We start from the raw sequence: 20,432 nt of genomic DNA on the forward strand, positions 1-20,432 counted from the left end.
AAATAAATGACAGACTTACCTGCAGGAAACTAATTGCCATTAAAATTAGGCTATAAGAGCTAATTCCACCAGTAAAAACTTCATTCAAGTCCCTCTGAAGTAGGAACTGCTTTAATACTAAAATCAAGTAAGGCAGCAAAGAATATTTCTGCAAAGCAAAATAGGTCTTATCAAAGATACTGCCAGCATTCCAAAACAAAGCAAATAACTAAACCTCAACATAAGATTCATCTAATACAAAAATGCTGTTCAGTAGTGTGCCATTAGGTGTTTCCTCAGGAAGAACTGAAACATGCATATACACAAAACTCATGCAAATACACAAACTCATACTTGCTCAAGTAGCCTACATACATTTAACTCCCCCCATCTCCTTCCCAGCAGGATTATCTCTGTATCCATCACTGACTATCAGCGTAATTCAGTTAATGCTTTTCATCTAAACAGTACTTTTACTGCACAGTATAAAAATGAACTTGATTGTAAGTACTTACATACATAATTATCATTATCATTGTTTAACAAGGCTGTATTCACATTCAAGCACCATTAAAATTTCAAGTAGGCAAAACTTGAACAGCCTTGCTCTAGAAGCACAGCTTAGTACCTGCCTGCACATCTAGATATGACTGTATAAGTCCACTGAAAATACAGGTTTCTGCACACAACTATTAGAAAATTACATAACAACACTCAGCTTCCATGCTTACAGTTTCTAGCTTGCAAAGCTCAAGCTTTAAAAAAAATCTTTCTACCAACTAAGGCAACATTCAGTAAATAACAGTAGAAAATAAAAATAAAATACCCGTGTTTAATTAGTATTAATGAAAAGAAAACAGTCTTCAACAATAAGTTTTCAAAAGTCTTAAGCCATACCAAAAAAGGTTAGCTAAGCATCTAGTGTATCCTTGATAAGTAGTATAACATTCATTGTACGGCTGATACCTTCATGTATTCCTTGATAAATCGAGCTGCCTTCACACCAGTTTCTACATTAAAACTGATGTCAACTTTCACTTCTGTCTCCTGGTCAGTAAGTTTTATTATTGGTACCTGAGAAGATGAAAATAAGGTTTTCTGAGTCCCCAGAAATGCAACACTGGTGCTCTTCTCCAGCTACTCAACAAACATGGATACTATTAGTCCAAATGAACACATTTACCAAGACAAGGAAATGTGTTCTTGAGGAAGGATAGCAATCCTAACTTGTCAGACAGTGAACAATTTTTAGTGAGGTGAGTAAAATACTGGCATGTATGATCACATTAACTTATTATCGCTCATATACACTCCCATAGCTGTTAGCTATCTGTCTCTATTTGCAGTACCCGAGGTGTTTTGTAAGACAATTGAATTTACTTAATTTAATGACTAAGAGTCGTTAATAGGAGATAATCTTCTCCCATAACCTGTAAGAATTGCATTCATCTGACCCAGCAGTGTGCCATTCAGCTTGCTAAAGTGACAAAAAAAATAAAGTGCTGCCTGTTGGTTTATGAAACTGAACTGGTTCACTGCAATCAAACGAAAGCCAGAATGAATAAAAGCAAAGCAGGAACAACAGTACTTCTCCTGGCAGCAATAAATCGTATCAGAATTACTGAATACTCAGTTCAGTCTCACACCACTGCCTTGAGAACAGTATCCTACAAAATGGTATTATAAGCATGTTATCTCAAACATAACCTAAACTTTAGCTCATACATTTATTTAAAGTTGAACTTCCAGCATTTATTTTTCATCTGAAAGAGCAGATTTACAGCTCCATTTTATACCAGCAGCAGAGGGAATAAAAGATGCTAGTAAAATTAATAAACCTACTGCCTTTCTCTTTCACTATCTGGTACAGCTAATACCAAAAATCTCACTCCCAGATAGACCAAAGACTACTAGAGCTATTGTTGTGCGCTGCTATTCCTAAAAAAGCTGAAGGAGCTTTCAGAACCTTAAAGGGTCACTATTTCCGAGACCACAGAAGGGAGCAGATTACTAATAGAAGTTTGCAATATTCCACTTAGACTCCTGGAAGAAAACAACACTTGCTCAGTAATGTAATATTCTCACACTACATTTTTAGCACATTCAATGTTTGATCCATTAGACTCACAAGACAGATGCAAGAAATACTACATACCAAGCTTGGTCAAGCTTAGAACACTTCAATATACCATTAAAAACAAGACTTCAAACAGTTTTTTCAAATTCAGTAACCCTAGTTACTTGTATTTAGCGAGGGACAAGTCCCCTTAAAATTCCATGGAAAAATATGATATAGTTATCCTATCTTACACTTTGCAAATACAAGCTTTCAGGAAATATTTATTGACAATATGAGCATAAAATACGACCTTACAGCAGAGTACACGATTACTGTTCTCCATATCATAACCCCTATGTACTATTGCTAAGCATGCACATTCTAAAATCTTGAGATTTTAAACAGAGCAAAACATTATGCTTAAGACAACATCAACTGTTTTCACAAATGTCTTAATCATTATTTATCACCAAGTGTTACGTTAAGGAATCTGAAAACTTTTCTGTTCAGTATTCCAAAGACTGTTACTTACCGTAGCTTTATCAAGTACTTTGATGGAATATGGCTCAGCCACATTGTGTTTTCTTAGCGCTTGCTCCAGCAGCTGTAAGGGGGGGCGTTCCCATTTCCCAAAAACAACTAAATCAATATCACTAGGCAAAAAGAACACATATGAAACGCATTGTGTAAGGCACAGTCATCCCCTGAAGAACATGGTAAAATTGCCATTCTACATGTTTCAAGCCCTCCAAGATAAACATTTTTCAACTTCTAACAATCTAGATTTCTAAGTTGCTTTAATAACATTAAGACGCAGGTCAGCATGCTTTCTGATCCTAGCTTCTTGCTTCCAATCCTCTGATAAGTTCTTGAGACAATGCCTTCCTTTTTTCTTTCCTTACCCCCTACCATTGATTTCCACAGCCCCAATCTGATCCTGCCCCTCATCTATTCACATTGTTAATAACACAAACAATTCGTATCAGTAATTCTTCATAGAAATTAAATTCCCAGTGCTTATTGAAAAAAATTATTTAAAGAATGCAGTCTTTAAAACAGTTACACAAATTTCCCACTAACTTTATAACTACCAATACGTATTGAACCATTAAGTGATAAAAGATACACTCAAAACACTCTATACTCTCCAAAGAGTTGGGAAATCCCAGCTGTGATGACTCTAATTTTGCAGTTACCGTGCAACACTCAGTAACTCACTTTTATTTAAAAAAACAGCCTTTAAATAGCAAGTACTAAATTCATCAATTCTACCAAAACTTAAAAACAAAATGCCGAAGACTAACGCCAAAGAAAGAAAAGGTATTTCAAAAAAGCTTCACCAAGCACCTAGTGCTGACACCGGTATATCAAATATTTATCAAATCTAAGGTGAATAGCCCTTCCCTTGGTCATGTGGGACACTAAGCAAATGCTTTATTGACAAGTTTACACATTACAGTCACTTAATTCCTCTCCAAATTTTACCAGAACTCTAAAAGAAATTAAGCTTTAAATAAAAGTAAATCATTACTTACCTAGTTGGAAGATAAAGCCCTGTACTAAAGCTGCCAAATATCTGGACCTGAGGGAAAAAAAAATCACAGCACTGAAATCACTCACGAATGCTCACTTAGCTCTCTCAAGATTTGTTAAGATTTTCCTGGACCTGTTACAGATATAGCCCAGTAAATAAAGTTATGAGACTTTCTTTGTATACTGTTACACTTGTACAAATGCATTTTCTCTTATAGATGCAACTTTACAGGAAATTGTATTTTTGACACATGAAGCAACTACAAAGCCTGCAAAACACAAAATTTTGAGAAGTCCTTTTCCCTCTTTATTTCCAGTTCTACAAAAGTATAAGCTGCTTTAAGTTTCCTTCCTTCCTGTGCCTTCTTTCCTCAGCTTTACTGACTGTTTCTGGAAGCATTTTTTTTTAATTTGTTAGATTTAAAAGCAAACACATCTAATTATTCAATTCATAAGAAACAAACACTCTACATTTTACTGTAAGGATGACAAATTATGGTAGATGTTGGGGAGGAAGGTGGGAAGAAGGGACTAGGCTCAAGAGACATCCACAGTCCAGATCAGATGCTTTCACCACACATTCATCCTAGAAAACTGAAATCCTCCTCCTCCACCACTGCAGCACAATTTGCAAGTTTACCTCTTTGACATGACCCATGAGAAGACTGGGCTACTTCCATGCCTATAATTGTTCTCATGATCTAGAAAAATCTTATTGCTAAGGAAAACTGCAGGTAAAGATGAAGATAGGATTTGCAGCATCTTTAGCTCAACACTGTGCCCACAGTCCTCAGCCTCTCATTGAAGGTTATGAAATCATAACAGTCTGAAATGTTTTTACACCTGTTAACAATACATCATCTTTCTGATTACAGGTAGCAGAGTCATCATCACTATAGTTTGTATTAAGTTACTTTTGGGCAGCTTTCATTTGGAAGTGGCTTGCTCTTTGGATAAAGGGTTTGAAAATAAAATAATTTTGGTTGGAAGATACCTCAAGAAGTCAAATTTTGACACTAAAGCAGAACTGAAGTAATTCCCTCAATGTCAAATTTGTTACGAATGCAAAAAAAGGAAGTTTATTTTCAGAACTGCCCTGTCATATAATATTAGTATTTACAAATATTCATATAGTCAGGATTCCTTGTGGGTATATAATATCATTTTAATATTTAATAAGCTTTTAGAAACACTTCCTAAAGTGGACAGCTCTTCACAACCACAGTTCTGAAAATGAGAAAGTTACCAGTCATCTCCATTAACCTGATATCTAGGTTTTAAGTTTCCTCTGCTTTTTAAAACAAATATCACAGCTCTAACAGTACTTTAAGTCAACCACATTAAGTCTTCTCTGTTCACTCATAAAAAAACAGAAAAATATTAGCAAGTGAATTGAGCTCTACAACATAGTAACAAACCAGCACTTGAGCTATACTCACATCAGCTGTAGGCCAAAGATCTTTGATGACAGTTTCTATTCTTTTTACCACTTCTCTTCTCATAGCTGCTTCTTCCGGACGAGGGGACATGAAGTCATAGAAGTCAATTATTTCTTCATGCAGTCTAAAGGAGAAAGCAGCACAATTACAATTTTAATTTAAATATTAGAATAAATTTCACTCCTAAAAAGAAGCCATAGGTTTTGTTTCATATCGTCATCCAAGCAAAATCAGGAATACTTTAAAGAAAAGTGAGTGCCACAGAAATTAGGTTTTAGAACAGGAAGCTGGACAGCTTGAGGTCTAGGACTGGTGGGGACAGAGAGCTGATACACTTAATTTTCAAGGCAGCACATCATAGTTATCTCTACACATCAGCTCTCGCTATGTTACCCAACTGCTAAAGATGTAAAATAGCAGGTCAAAAACACTGGTAGACACTTGCTATCCTTCTGACTTGCTCAGCAGTGAAGTAGGAATTCAATTTCTGATTCATTCACTGCTTGCTTCAAAAAAAAGAAATGAAATCTACACAACAATACAAACACGAACACAGAAACAATGAAAATCTTCAAACAGATTTGCTCTTGAGGGGCCCTTACTTCTGCATAGGGGCCGTACTTCTGTGGAAGTTTCCACAGAAGGCTATAAAAGGGACATTTGAGTACTCCTTGGTACAAAAACATACGCTTTGACAAATGGGGGTTTCTCTGACAATCCAAGCCCTTTACAAGTCATTCGTTCATACAGGAAATTACTTTTCAATTGAACTTCTGAAGTGAGGACTGTTACATATGTTCTCAAGTGTAAAATACATTAATACCAGTGCTACACCAGGAGATCTCAATCTTTATACACCTGTTAAGTGCTTCCGTTTTCCACCTTCCTGATACTACAGAACACTCAGAAAACTGAGAATTAAGATGAATTTAAACTTCAAGATGAATGTAAATGCTTGCTTTCAGTGAAAAGGCACAAAGCCATGTCAAACAAAAAACTATTTGTTGAAATGAGACATTAACAACATCTTTAGCAAAAAGTTGATGCATTTATAAAATGTATATCTAATCCAAGAAACAAGTTAACAATCCAGTGTACTGAAATCTGAACAATGCCCTAAAAAAAACCAAATTCAACCCATCAGTTAATAGATTTAGCCTTCCAAAATGAAATGTTTATACATCTAGTAGAACTCCAGTTTTGTATTTCTATGACCATTTTGTAACTCATTTTACTAGAGAATTCCTATCCTATCAGATACCCTCCAACAGACCACATTTGAAAGGCACTGCTCACACTACTTCAGTGTCAGAACTCCTTCCTATACACAAGGATTTTAACAAAGCATGAAGACACTACTTTTAAAGAGTACATTTTTAGAATTATCATTTGCCTTTCCTCTTAAACTACTGAACTACAGCTAAACATTTAACTACAGTAGACAAACTAGATTTTTCTACTTCTTGATGAACCAATGTATTTTGAAATTTCAGAGCAAGATAGGAGGTTCAAACTAACATACTCATTTTATTTCGAGGAAGCTTGATATTCCCCTCCCTCCCCAAAGAGAAAAAGGAAGAAATTGAACATATGTAACAGCAGTGAAACACAACTAAACACTTCCTGTTGTCCTGTTCATAAACATCAGTAGTAGGCAGATACAAAGTGAAAACAGGATAACCGCTTTGTCTTCTCCAACTGCCTTGCCCGGTCTTCTATATGACTCCACTAAGGCTGACATACTTTCACGGTGGATGCCAAGCGCGCATTAGCTCAAAAGACTTCTGGATTTCTCTATGCCTTTTTAGTCCATTTATACTTTTGTCACTTACAATATTCTAATGACAATTTAAGTATGCACCATAGTAAACAAGTGCTTCACTTTAAACTGCTGTCTGTGAATTATTTTATTTGGTGTCTTTTCTTGAGGAAAAATGTGATTACTGGCAGCTCATCTGCAAACAATATTCTGCAGACACTAAATTCACATTCACTCATCCCTATCCACAAGCTTTTCTTTTTCCAGGCTAACAACCCTCATTGTTCTTCTGTCCTTTCACAGAAGTAGGTCCAAAGTTTGATCACTGCTGACTTTCTTCAGCTCGTTTTCAGTTGCACTGTGTTTTTTGGCAGGTGATCAGTTACACACCACTTACTCCATGGCACGCTTATTTTATTGTCCATTACAGGCTTATTTTATTGTCCATTACTACTAACTGCTATTTCAGGATCTCTGAGCACACAGCTACTCTTTAGAAGTTATTCTGAAGGAGCTTTGAGATCTTTTCTAAACAATTACCACCAATTGTCCACCCACTTGGCACACGCTGCCTGAGTTATTTACTTTTCTTCAGATTTGTGTCTCAGTATTTACTAGCATTTAATTTTATCTGCAATTCTGTAGCCTAATGAATAATAAACTCCCATTGCAACCGTCTGCAGTCAGCTCTGGCTTTCTACTTATCTTAGTGCTCTGCTCCTTTCTCATTAATTTCTTCCCTCCAGGTATTTATGAATATATCGAACAACCAAGTCTTGAGTAATTCCACTGATACTCTTCCTTCATTATTATTATAACATAAAAAATTTATTCTTTCCTTTGGTTACTTCTAAGCAGTTAGTTAAACTATAAGTTCAGCAAACCGATGACTTTTTTTTAAGGCTTTCAAAAATAAACCTCAAACATTCTTCCAAAAAAAGATTCCAACAGCTCTGTTATCACCTTGACCACACCAGTAAGGATTAACAAAGAATCCTTCAAGGAATTAAAGGTAGCTGTCTCACAGATCTTCATTAAAGCTTGCAGTGGCCCCTGTATGTTTACTCATGCTAATCAGTTGCCAGATCCAACCACTCCTAGACACTGCTGAAAAAAATGTGTTCATAGGAGCCATTCTGTAGCAGGGAAGAAAAGAGCTCTCAGTCCTCAACACATTGCACTATACTCTGTGTCAGCTTTCAGCAGCAGCCTCTAGTTTGTTAGTGAGGTCAGAAAAAAAATAGCAAGCACAAGTGCACTCTCCCACTGCGGTGCCCCAGTGAGCCTCAGTTCAGATGACCAACAGTCACAATCCTCAAACATATCATGAAACACCGAAAAGAATACTAGCCTGCATTTCCTCCACTGATCTACATTTTAAATAGTCAGCTCCACATTTTCTCTTGCACTGCCAAGAAAGCACTTAATGCTTCAGAGTTTGCATGGGAGCTAGCAGTGTCTAGGTCGCCTTCAAGTCCAAACGACACGCTGGAATTTTGTGGCCAAGTGCCTCTAGAATTCCTCAGAATATACCATTAAACGTGGCTACGTAATAGTTATCACACTACAGAGGGTTTAAACATTCCTACATTCCTCACTGAAATTTCAAGTTACAATTCCCCAGCAAAGAAAGTGCTTTTGAGAAATTCAAGCCTTTCTCTGGCAAAAAAGAAAAAGCAATGCAGTTAGAGCATTAAGTTTTTACAACACGATCTGCCTTCCTTTAGGTATTCTTTCATATCTCTAATTCTCTGAGCCCTGGTGAACCTAGCAAGTTTTTTGCTTTTGATGTGTAAGACTTCCAGTGTTTAATGTACTTCACAAACCAATTCTCAAATCTTCTGCATAAACAGACTTTCCTCCTTCCCATTTTACTCATTTCAACTCTTTCTATTTCTCAGAGAAGGTCACCAACACAGTCTAACTCTTTCTGGATAAGGATCGATGCCATCTTCAGAATCAGTATATGACAACATTTCACTTCAACAAATCACTTTTGAACATTTTAACCTCTCGGTCACTTCTTTTGGCTTTTTTGTAGAGACAATTCTCAGAAATTAGACACTTTATTAAACCTGAAAATTATTGTAGTTGGTATTCGCTAAACCTCTCTGCTCAAGATTACTGGAATACCAGTCACATAAAAAGTAGCTCTGCTATACATAGAGCCAGATGCTGCATGCTACTCAGGACTAATCCCAGTGTAACTTCTACACTAGCTGCAGGAATCATCCGGTGTCTAAAAACAGACTACAACATGATATTCATGCAGTCAATATATGGATAGACTCCAGACAAGTATTTCGCCCATGTAGCCCCTCTGATCTTCATAAACACTGCTCATCTTAATCAGGAACACAACAGGATCTTAATGATTAAGTTTCCATTTGCAGCACACAATGTACTTGCAAGTAATAACTTGTGCTATATGTTAAAGGGAGCCAGATTTAAAAAAAGAGTCAGTTTTCTACATCTCCTTCTGGTTTCTTAAAAAGTTTAGGCTCTAATAGCATCCCACCCGGTACCTACCACTGTTGCTGTTTATGATTCGAACAATACAGCTTTCTTAAAGCTGAGCATATTAATCGACTTTTTTAAAGGCAATTCCACCATAACTATACAAATACTGGAGCTTAATTTTGCTGGTGAAATGTAACAGTACAGCTAACAGAGTGAAAGAGATTAGAACACAGGGATGCAGAAGAGTGGCTACTTGCACCTACTACACTATCTCCATGATGGTAACATGAAGGAGGAACCTAACCACTCACTAATGCCATTACTGCTAAGCACAGTAAACATCTGCTGCTTACAGTGAAACATGCAACAGAGCAGACACCTTGTTCACCAAAAATTAATCCCTTTCACCATTTCAAGAAAGGCAAAGATATACTTCTAAATCTTCAGGTGAAAATAAGACCAAGATACATCCTCAGATTTTTGTAATGTCTCTCTTTAAAGGGAGGTTTCTAAGAGAGATCATTTACCTTAGTCATCATTTACTGCACCAGCAAGTAATATTATACATGTAACATTCATTACCTCAAGGTAATGAAACAAAAATCATAAACTGCATCAACAAACTAGAAAGTGAATGACAAGCTACAGACACCATTCCCTCAGGTAAGCATATTCTTTTCATGCCTGCACACAAATTTATTCTCAGACCTACACATGATCTGCATCATTTACATCCAACTGGTTATTTAAAATACATTCTTTACTTATTTGAGTATTTTTCTAAATGAGAAGTCTAAGGAAACAGCCAATAATCCTTGTAAAAGAATAGATGCCACAGTTACAGCACATGTGCAACATCAGCATTGCATAGGAAAGAGAGCACTTCAAGAGACGCCTTACTGAAAGAAATGTTTGCAAACAAGACAGGTTTGCAGTGAAGTAACAACCCTGAAATGTGCCTGAAGTATTAGCTGCTTCAAACTTAAATGGTTAAAGTCCCAGCAGCCACTGAGCATGTTTTAGTTGCCTGTTTAAGTGCTCTACTTTCACCTACAACTACTGCAACACACAGTTGTATTATAATGGCAATACAGGTGAAATTAAACTAAAGCAACTAAATGAACTCATTTGTTAAAACAGTGGTACAGCCAAAATAGTTTAATGAAATATATACGTAATTGAAACAAGTGTGTTCTGAGATGCAGATTTTTATCAGTATAATCTAGGATGAAGATACCTAGAAAAGTAGCAGAACTAGAACGATGACCCAGCAGAGGATATTAGCTTACAGTTCACCTCCATCCCACACCATTCAACACTTCATCTACCAGTCTTCCTCACTACCATCAATGCTCAAATAACAGTACTCTATGCTTACAGATTAGAGAAGCCATGAAAACAATACCATGTTCACACAGAATATTGCTGCAAGCCGGTCTCGTACTACTATATAATTCAGACAATTATCTTTAGCATTGTAATTGCATGGAAGGCAGCAAACAACAACAAAAGAAAATTCTCAGCTATACAGAGCTTTAGAGGGAATAGAAAAGTACATTTGTTCTCATCCATACAATAGAGTGCAGTTTAAGATCTACTGTACCTTTTCCATAAGAGATCTTATTTCCTCTCCAAGCTTCCTTTGCCCCAAATTGTTGGGAGCCAGACCCTGTCCTAATTTTAGATTGAGTTTCTGGCCAATTATATTTTACTCCTTAAGAGCATCTGGCAGTTCAAGCACTCAAGAAACTAAGCTTGCTTTACACTTCAAACCCAACTGATTTATGCTGTACGCTTCCAGACTTAAGAGAATATGTCTGCATTTTGTTAGAGAAAAAGAATTAAAACCTAATCTGTTTTTCAAAGCATATCAATTCAATAAGACTCAATCCATTTGCTTCTTAATGACTGCATACACCTTGAAAAAGCTACACTGCACTAAGAGCTACGTTATACTAAGAACAAGAAAAGAAACTGATGTATTAGTAGCTCCAAGTTGATGCATGACAAAATAGATCTGCTATGCAAGCTTCTGAACAGCTCTACATTACTCCTGACAGGCTAGCTACCAGTCTTCACCACAACACCAAGCAAACACCACGTTGTTTTGTTGCATCAGCGAAGGAGCTTACCATCTGTTACACCTGGCAACTGCATCAGCAAGCACACTATGCCAATAAATCGAACCGGTAAACACTGCGATCCCTGTCTTAATACTATTGTTTCCCAAATGCCCAAACACAGCAAGTGATTAATATCCCACACAAACCACAAAGGTTGCAACAGGAGAAACATTAGTGATGAGAAACTAATTATGCCCATAGCAGGTATTTATTGCACGGCATTAGCCACTGTAACATTTCAGTGAAGCAATGCAACTTAGTCTTGAACAGCACACAGAATAATTCAAAACACATCTATGTGTCACAGCACCACTAGCAGCAAATCCTGCACGTTGAACACCTCCACAGGTCAACAAAAGCTTTTCTGAATGGATGTACTGGCGCAGTTTACTATAAAAATGAGGAAGTTCCTTAACTGAAGAATCTTAACCAAAAGAATGAGGTGTTTAAAAGCATACTAAAGAGAAACTGGCTGTTTAGCAGAAGTATGCATCGCTTATCAGATTCCAGGGAAAAAAGATCTCGTCACAGTGTTCCATCAGAAGATGTCTTCAAAAATCTGAAGTCATGTAAAGCAGAAAAGAGGATTCAAAGATTAAGGACATTAAGAAGGATCACAAGGAAAAACATAATGAGATAAGCCAATGCTTAAGACAAATTAGCTAAGGAGTCAAAAATACTTCTGTTAAACAAAAAGTTGTTTTGTGGGCTTTTGGGGTTGGTTTTTGTTTTGCTTTGGTGGGGTTTTTGTTGTTTTTTTTTCCTCCTGTTTTTTGTTCGTTTGTTTTAATTCTTCGGAGAGGTTTCCCTGGTCCCTAATTTTACAGGTAGAACCTTCCCCAAATAGATGTTTTCCTAGCAATTCCTTATTCACCAAAATAAGCATTTGTATTAAGGGAACATTAAGAAGTTTCTCCTTTTTTAATTTTAAATCGTTTTGGCATTCATAATAGACAAACAAGTAAAAGGTAGAATCAACGCAATGCATAAATAGTTATGACTACATCAAGATGTCAACACAGCTTTCTTAAAAGGAAGTAGCGTCTCAAAGAAAACCACTAGAATTATTTGCAAAAATCAGTGAACCACAAAGGAAATCCTATTACCTACTTATTAGCATTTGAAGTCCACACCCTGATAAAAGCTTGCAGAAAGTAAGCAGACGTGAGACTGAAGGGAAGATCTTCATGTAGAGAAACCATTTTCAGATGGGCAATAAGTTGCTGAAACCTAGGTTTTGTATAAAAGCAAAGTCACTAGTGAAGTCCCAAAGAGACTTGTACTATTCAATATCCTCATCTGTGATCTGGAAAAGGAACAGAGTAAAGCAGAAAAATTTGATGCAGAAGTTACCTATGTATAAGCCAGCTGCAGAACCACAGGACATTAAAAGACTGCACGATGAGTTATTAGTCAGAATTTGAGACAATCTTCTCATATTCCAGTGTACTGCTTTATATTTATCCTATCTCTACATAGATGCAATGGAGGAGCCAATATCGAGAATCAAATTCTACAAGTAAGAATTCCACAAAAGCATCTGTTCAATGCTCAGTATGACAAAATAGGAAGTCCAGTGTTGGAAAACAAAGAACAAGAAAGAAAGCATCAAGATACAGGAAAACTGTATCATTAATGTGGGTCTAGTTTGTCTGAGTTCCAAAGATGCAGCAGAATTGTGCAGAGGTGGCAGATGTTTGGAGGCAAGGAACAAATTCAACAGAAGAGATTACAGACTAAGAAGTGGACAATAGTCAAGAGAAAGAGGGAGGGAAAAAGTTGGACTAAGTCAGACACAAAGAGCCCCTGTACTGTCTGGTTAATGCAGACATGACCAGCACCAACGACAACTCAAGTGATAGAACAAAAAAATGGGTTTTTATCACATCTTATCTGATGAACACCATGCCACAGAACACTGTCATCACAGAATCTCATACCCATTCAAGATGAATCAAATTCATATATAAAATCCACTGTGAACTTAATGCTTGTTTTAGCCATTGATCACTACAATAAGCAATTACTCCAGGAAATATCAACACAGGCTCACATTTATATAATAATCTTCTCCAAACATTTGGCGCTGGCCTCTAATGGTCTCACCTGGTACAGCTGTTCGTCCTTAGTGCCATTTACCAAGACTGCCAAAAACCTAGCAAAGCTGAAAAGTATAATGAAGCTGACACTAGGATTTAACTGCTCCAAACATGTCTTATACTTCTTCACACACACCAGCATTTCTTCAGTAAACCTTTCTCACATTATACCATTGCAGCTCAGTCTATGATCTCCAGTATGTCCCATCTCATCTGCTGCTGCTTCCTTTCATTCCACTACCAAAAACATCAGTCTAACTATGCTAGGCATCCACTCTGCAAGGAAAGCTTTTGAGCTTCAACTTAGTCAGCTCAGTTGTCTGCAAAAAGAGCAATAGGCACTCTATTCATGTGACAATTCATCCAGCAGCTAGCCTTGAACTCTGCTGCATACCAACCTCTAGGCAGGAAAACAATAATCCATTCAACCACTTCCTGATGCTTTCTCAAGTCTCTCCCCAGACACTTACTGTGACTAACTCCTGCCCTTATCCTTGTATATTACAGTATATACTGCCTAGTTCTGGACTAATCCTAAAGTCAGATGAAAGAAGAATCTATCCCACATCGCCAGCAATGTCTGCCTCTTCTATCAAAACTCTCACTACAGGTATCCATCTAAAGTTATCTGTAACAGACACCAATGATTTAACAGTAGTGGGGATGAAGCACAGACCACTGTGTCGATTACTAGAAGGCATTATAGCAAGAGAGCACTGACTTGAAGTGAGAAAAACACCCTTGGGAGTCCCACAAAGCCTTTATCAATGCTGCATGCTCCCAAGTGGAAACAGAAAAGGCTTCAGAGTTTCTAAAGTTTGCATTTCTTCAACTCAGCCAAAGCACAAGAGAACACAAATTTGCAGAGGAGGCTGTTCACATGGCATTCCTACACATTGTGTCCAGCCCTAACAGCAACAAAGAGGCAAGAGTTTAGAAACAGAATTAGAGCTGTGTTACATGCCAAACACAAAGCATTTTTAATAGTTGAGTTGCATAGCACAAAATTCAGTTAAATTTCTCTGCCAAAGTTCAGCAGTATATCATAAAAGCAAAAAAAAAGGGAAGAAAATTAGAATGAGTACAGGTGAAAAAACAAAACCTAATATAGGCTTGATGTGCAGTAAGAACTCCACACCCCAGCAGCTACAGAAATGAATTTCAGGACTTGACTTTCAGTAGCAGCATCCTTCGGCTGCTGAAACTTTGTGGAAACAAGTGGTCTGGGAAAGGACCATCATAACCTTACTTGGCTCATAAGAACACTTTCTGGGCATCAGCTACCACAGCCAGACAGTGCCAGCATAAATCCTCCTTCAGCCTCATCAAACGTGGAGGTGTTTATACCCCTGTACTCTACAACAGGGAACATTTGTGTTCCTAACAAGAGACAGTTAAAGACAACTGCTGTGGGGGTGAAATGGATGCAGTTTTGCAAGGCAGCAGATGCTATGCAAAGCTATTAGTGCAGGCCTAGCACCATTTCAATGCATCATAACACACTTGGTACTCAGACCAGCCCTTGATAAGCCACTCTGTTTCTGCACAGCACCATAAGGAACCAGCTGCTATGCTGGGTATTCAGCACTAACCTCATTCAGCATCTACAGTGAATCTGAACATTTTGCACTAAGTCTTAAGCAGTGCAGGCTTCTAACAGCTAAAAATGTCAATTCCTTATTCACTTGGCTACATATTAAAAAGCAGAGCATTAAAACAGATACAATTTTTTACTACTCAAGTTATGAACTACGTCTTAAGAGAAACTACCATATTGTTGTTCACACAAGCATTGCAAACTTAGCAATGGAGTCCTTAGTAAGAAGTTCAGAACAGCATGATTCCACATTTTGAAATAAACTTCTGGTACTTTAAAGCTCTCTGAGAGCTGTGGTTATTCACGTTTCAAAAAGAGATTTTATAGAAAAAAGGTATTAATTTGATACACAAAGGACATCTAAATATAATTTTACATCTAATGCAAAAACACTTGATGTACTTCAAGCTACCAAAAAAATCAACTGTAGTTCTGAACTGTCACAAAAGTTTGAGCTAACCCAATAATACTACAGCACACTTATCTTCATCACATCTGAAATCAATCCATTTGTCCTCCATTCTGAGCTGCACTCCTGATCTAACTCCAGGCATTTAATTGCTAAATTAATCACTCCACTGACGCATCAGAACAAATAACGTTTTCTTCATTCTCCTCACTATCTTCCAAACATCTGGAAAAAGACAACATAAAGGTCAACCTGGAGCCAGCTACAGCACAGCTTTCAGATGAACTCTAGTCAAGCATGGCTATTCTCACACTTTTATGAGAGACTTAATTTCCTTTACAACACAAAGACTGGCACGCTGCTGTCAGAAGGTGGTGAGAGCAACAGATGCGAGTCCACTGGAGAAGAAATGCCATAAGACAGAGCAAAGCACGGTCTTTACAGCATACAGCATTCCTGAATATCACACTTACCATCGCAGAGACACTGAAGATGGTCCATGTGAAAAAATAGTAATGACATGTACTGCTATAGATCATGTCCAGCTGTGAATGAGAAACTGAAGATAGCACAGTACTATTTCAAAGCATGCAGGCACTTCACCAGAAGTACCACTGCATCCTAGAAGAGTGAACGCAAGGCCTACCATTTCCGTGCCTCTTTACAGAAAAGGCTACGCAACCATGAGATACTGCTTATCTCTTGTTTTTTCTACATCACTTAAATTACATCCTACAAAGAACTATACAGACAGCAAAGTAAGCCCTACCTCATTACCAGGTAACACTCACGCACAGTAGGAGCATAAGAGCATCTGTGATGAAGCCCTACCTCCTGTCATTTATGAACAAAGTAGCCTGTAACTGAGGATTGTGGGGATCACTTTTTTTTTACTGAACAGCAGCATACAGCACTTTGACACACTGAAGACACTCTGCCTGCCAAGAGACCACCACAGTTACAGAAGCAATGATTCAGGACTAGGCTGACAGTTCCAAATAATGCTAGACAGCAAGTAACAAACAAATGTTCCAGAAGAAACCACTGTAAGGATCTGTTCCCACTCCGATATTTTCACAGCGATACCATTACTTGAACAGCCCAATAATACGCTAGCCTGGCTTCAGGAAAATGAAGCTCAACAGCAGTCAGGCATTACTACAGAAAACAGCCACCTGAAGCCTCTCCATTAGTGACAATATCTTTGTGTTATTTCTATCACAGAAGTACTTCATGAAAAAATTTCAACACCGAAACTGCTCTGGAATATACGCTTGTCCAACATTCAGTGAGCTTAAGGCACGAACTGCTTCATACATAAGCCTACAGTCTCAACTTCCGTGCTCTCCTCCAGTAGTTCCCTGCTATTCCACGCAGATCTATGGCACCCATACCATTTTGGTAAGTTAAAGATTTGATAAACTAATCATGAAGCATCTGGAACTATGTGATCACATGCCGTAGTCACCTACCCTACCGACCCTCTGCTAGCATCAGGTCTCACTGTAGTAACACAGATCCTTGACAAGACCAGGAAGCAACACAGCTTCCACTTTCAAAGACATGTAGCCCGTAAGTTTGCATTAACTCCTCTGCAAAAGAGCACTTGTGTTATGCAACTGAACAGATCAAATGAAGCTTGGCTAAACAATAGAAGGCCAGAAGACAAAAGATAAGATAAGTGTGCCGTTAGCATAAATAGTGCCACCCTAACAGCTAGAGAACAGAACTTGCAGTGCCTAGATTTGCAAGTTTGCCATTGCTCTGCTCATCCATCTGCCTGCAAAGTTGCCTTGCTGACACTAATGTGTCTCACACAGACAAATTGTTAACTAAGCATTCCACTGCATATCTGTGGAAATACAAAAGAACTTGGACCATTTTCGAGATACTATTAGAATTTCATACATACATGTTCCTGCCAGCAACTTTCCCTTTCAGTGCCATTCTAGGATTAAAAGGAGCAGCTGGATCTTGACCTCTGTGAGGAGAGGCTATAGCTTGCAAAAACAGAACTTTAAAAGCATCTTTTAATACTTCAGAACTTCAGAGCACCCAATGTCTGACAGCACCACCCAGAAAAGGAGGACACCGTCCTTCAGGTAAAGCTCTCACTGAAATTTCTCCAGTACACCCTGTTATCTGTTTCCTCTACCGTTATGCAGTGCCTTCACTCCCACATGCATCCAAGAGCTTTGGATTTCCTAAGTTCAAAGAAAATATTTTCAAAATGCCATGAGAAATCCCCTTCAGTCAATCAAATGCAGCAAGCACTTTTTCCTGTAAGATAACCTTAAATTTAGAAAGCAATGTTATCCTCTTGCTGAGTGAAGTTTGACAGCTGGAAGACATCTCATGGCGTGCCCCAGAGGTGCTCTGCTCTAACTCTAGTCCCTCCAATAAAACCACCTGAATCAACTCTGCCTTTCCAATTAGCCATTTCTATGAGAAAGTAACACTCACAGAAGAGTGTTATACAAAGTGGTCCCACTGTTTAGGGAGCCAAGGTTTCAGTTTAGACACTGGCTGACTCTAAAGACAGAGTACTTCCTGCAAAAATCTATCAAGTCCACACTGACTTCGACACTTTTTTTAGACAGAGCTGGGCACTTCCCTCCAGGTTGATGTTCTTAACACACTCCTGAACATCCAGCCTGTTTCAGCCCAAGCAGGGGCATTTAAAAATTACTGCAAGGTTTTCCTTTGAGCTACTCCAAACTGAACAAAACCCTTCCATGCCAAGAAGATGTGAGGACCTCTGAAACGCTTCCCCTGCTCTTCCACACTTTTGATTTTTGCAGGAGCACTATGACGCTTCCCTTCTCAGCTCAGCACGACCAGAGGCCCATCCTGCTGTGTCTACGGGATGTCACCATTTCTTGGCACAGACACAGGTGCTCCAAGAGCTGCGTGCCCGCACCCCAACCTCCCTTTCTCCCCCCCTCCAGCCGCTCACCCCTGCACGCCCGGGCTGTACTTCCTGCTCTTCCAGGGGGTGCCGGGGCTCTGCAGCGCGGGCTGGGGCGGCTGGCGCTGCTGGTGCGGGGAGGCGGCGACGACCACGCCGCGGCTGCCGGAGAGCAGGTAATTCATGCCATAGGTGCTAGCCTTGTTCTCTCGTTTCCTGCGGCCCGGGTGGTACTGGTGCTGCTGGGGAGAGGCCGGCGGCGGCGGGTGAGGGCTGCGGGAGAGGTGCGGGGCCGGGTGGTGCCCGTGCGCGCCGTTCGCTTTGCCGCTCTCGTGGAAGTTGAAGAACTCCCCGGGCCCGGCCCCGCTGCCCGGCAGCCCGGGAGGGGCCACCGCCGCCCGGGGGCCGCAGGAGGAAGAGGAGGAGCCGCCGCCGCCTCCGCACGACCCCGAGGAGGAGAAGCCGGGGCTCTCGGTGCCGGACTCCACCGACGAGCAGGAGGACGAGGAAGACACCGAGGGCGACTTCTGAAGCCGCCGCCCTCCCTCGCCGCCGCCGTTCACCACCGCCGCGGGGCCGGCGGCGGGCACCAGTCCGGTCAGCAGCGCCGGGGGGGACGGCGAAGGCGACGGCGGCGAGGACGAGGAGCAGCAGCCGCCGCCGGGCGCCCCGAGCCGGGCGCAGCCGTGGCCGCGGGGCGGTGAGGCGGCGGCGGCGGCCGAGTCCAGCGCCGGGGAGTTGAGGCAGAGGTAGTGCGGGAAGGCGCCGCCGCCGCGGCCCCCCACGCCCTGCGAGGTCTCCCAGATCTGCATCCAGAGCGCATTCGCGGGGCCTTTCTGCTCGGGCTGGATCCAGGCCACGCGGGGATCCATCCACGCCCGCCCGCCTCCGACCCTCACGGCCCGGCCAGAGCGCCGCGCCGCCGCCCGCTCACCGCGCAGCCGCTCGCCTCAGCGCGCCGGGCCCGGAGCGGCGCTACGCGCGGGCCGGGAGCAGCGGCATGCGGCCCGGCGAGGCGAGCACCGTACCGGCCCGGCGCTGCCCGGAGCGCTCCCCGCGCCGATCCAATGTGGCGTCCCCCTCGCCAGAGCCAGAACCGGCGCTGCGCATGCCCCGCCGATTTTAAACCTTCACCGCAGCCGGCCGCCCTGGCAACCGCACATGCGCGCTGGAGGCCTCGGGAGGAGGACTGGGATCCGCGGGGAGGGGGGGCCGTACAGAAGGACGTTGGGAAGACTGCCCGCCGCCCAGCGCGCATGCGTGCCCCGATGGGGGCTTCGGAACGGTTCGGGAGCCCTCGGGTGGGAGGAGGGGTTCGGCGGCTGCTGCGCATGCGCGGAGCGGCCCTCCCGTAGCCGGGGGCGATTGGTCACTGCGTCTAGCCCTGGGCGAGGGGAGGCTCCTTGGGTGTTGAGAATGCGTAGTGGGCTGCTGAGGTTCCATCGGGGACAAAAAGCAGTAGTTCTTCGGAGTTCGTTGTGAATGAACTTTGTGGAGTAAGGGAGGGAACAGACAGGAGGAGGGAGCAAGACTCAGCGGAGAACGTTATCTGCAGAAGGGATACTGTTATCGTGGTATTTGATACAGCTGCATTCTCTAACTATGCCCTTAAGCTTCAGGGAAAGACAAATCGACTGGAGGGATGAGAGCCTCACGTTTGTTTTTGGAAGTCAAACAGTAGGTCATCTGGTTCTTAAGAAGCATCTGTTTTCGGGAATAACATACAAACTATGCTTAGAAGTACACAATAAACTAACCAAAACCAAACCACATGAAAGAAACATTGATCTTGTCTTGTGTAAAAGCACGTTCACCACAGTTCCCACCTGATGAAACCACATTGTTCTTCTGGCTTGATAGATCAACCAGGGGTACAGTTACGCAGCATAGACTTCAGCTGCTTTGAGTCCTTGGCTTTACAGTACATCTTCCCAAAGGATTTTGGGTAGTTTTGTTTTGCTTTTAATTTAACTTGGAGACACACGAACAGGGCCCTCAACTTTGTTCTTTTTATATGTGTACCATAAGAGAGAAACCACACAATTATACCATCTCCTTTTATCCTCG

At 40.8% G+C, this 20,432-nt stretch overlaps 1 protein-coding gene across 23 annotated transcripts in view; it reads right to left on the minus strand.

Annotated features, from left to right (window-relative positions):
• Positions 1–20,151, minus strand: part of PAPD7 (poly(A) RNA polymerase D7, non-canonical) — a 76,256-nt gene extending 56,105 nt beyond the window's left edge. For 9 of the 23 annotated variants that reach the window (XR_002435100.1, XR_002435099.1, XR_002435094.1 and 6 more), the window contains exons 1-6: positions 18,414–20,144; positions 5,011–5,134; positions 3,574–3,620; positions 2,571–2,691; positions 946–1,053; positions 20–148 (exon numbers count right to left, since the gene is read on the minus strand). Coding sequence is in view for 11 of the 23 variants with exons in the window: in XM_021386766.1 (XP_021242441.1) it covers positions 20–148; positions 946–1,053; positions 2,571–2,691; positions 3,574–3,620; positions 5,011–5,134; positions 18,414–19,237 (1,353 nt within the window). In the remaining 12 variants the exon portion in view is untranslated. Of the gene's footprint in view, positions 1–19; positions 149–945; positions 1,054–2,570; positions 2,692–3,573; positions 3,621–5,010; positions 5,135–18,413 lie in introns of all 23 variants that reach the window. The other 14 variants (XR_002435091.1, XR_002435098.1, XR_002435090.1 and 11 more) reach the window with 8 other exon arrangements.

This window comes from Numida meleagris, chromosome 2, assembly GCF_002078875.1.
Source record: "Numida meleagris isolate 19003 breed g44 Domestic line chromosome 2, NumMel1.0, whole genome shotgun sequence".
Classification (NCBI taxonomy): Eukaryota; Metazoa; Chordata; class Aves; order Galliformes; family Numididae; genus Numida; species Numida meleagris.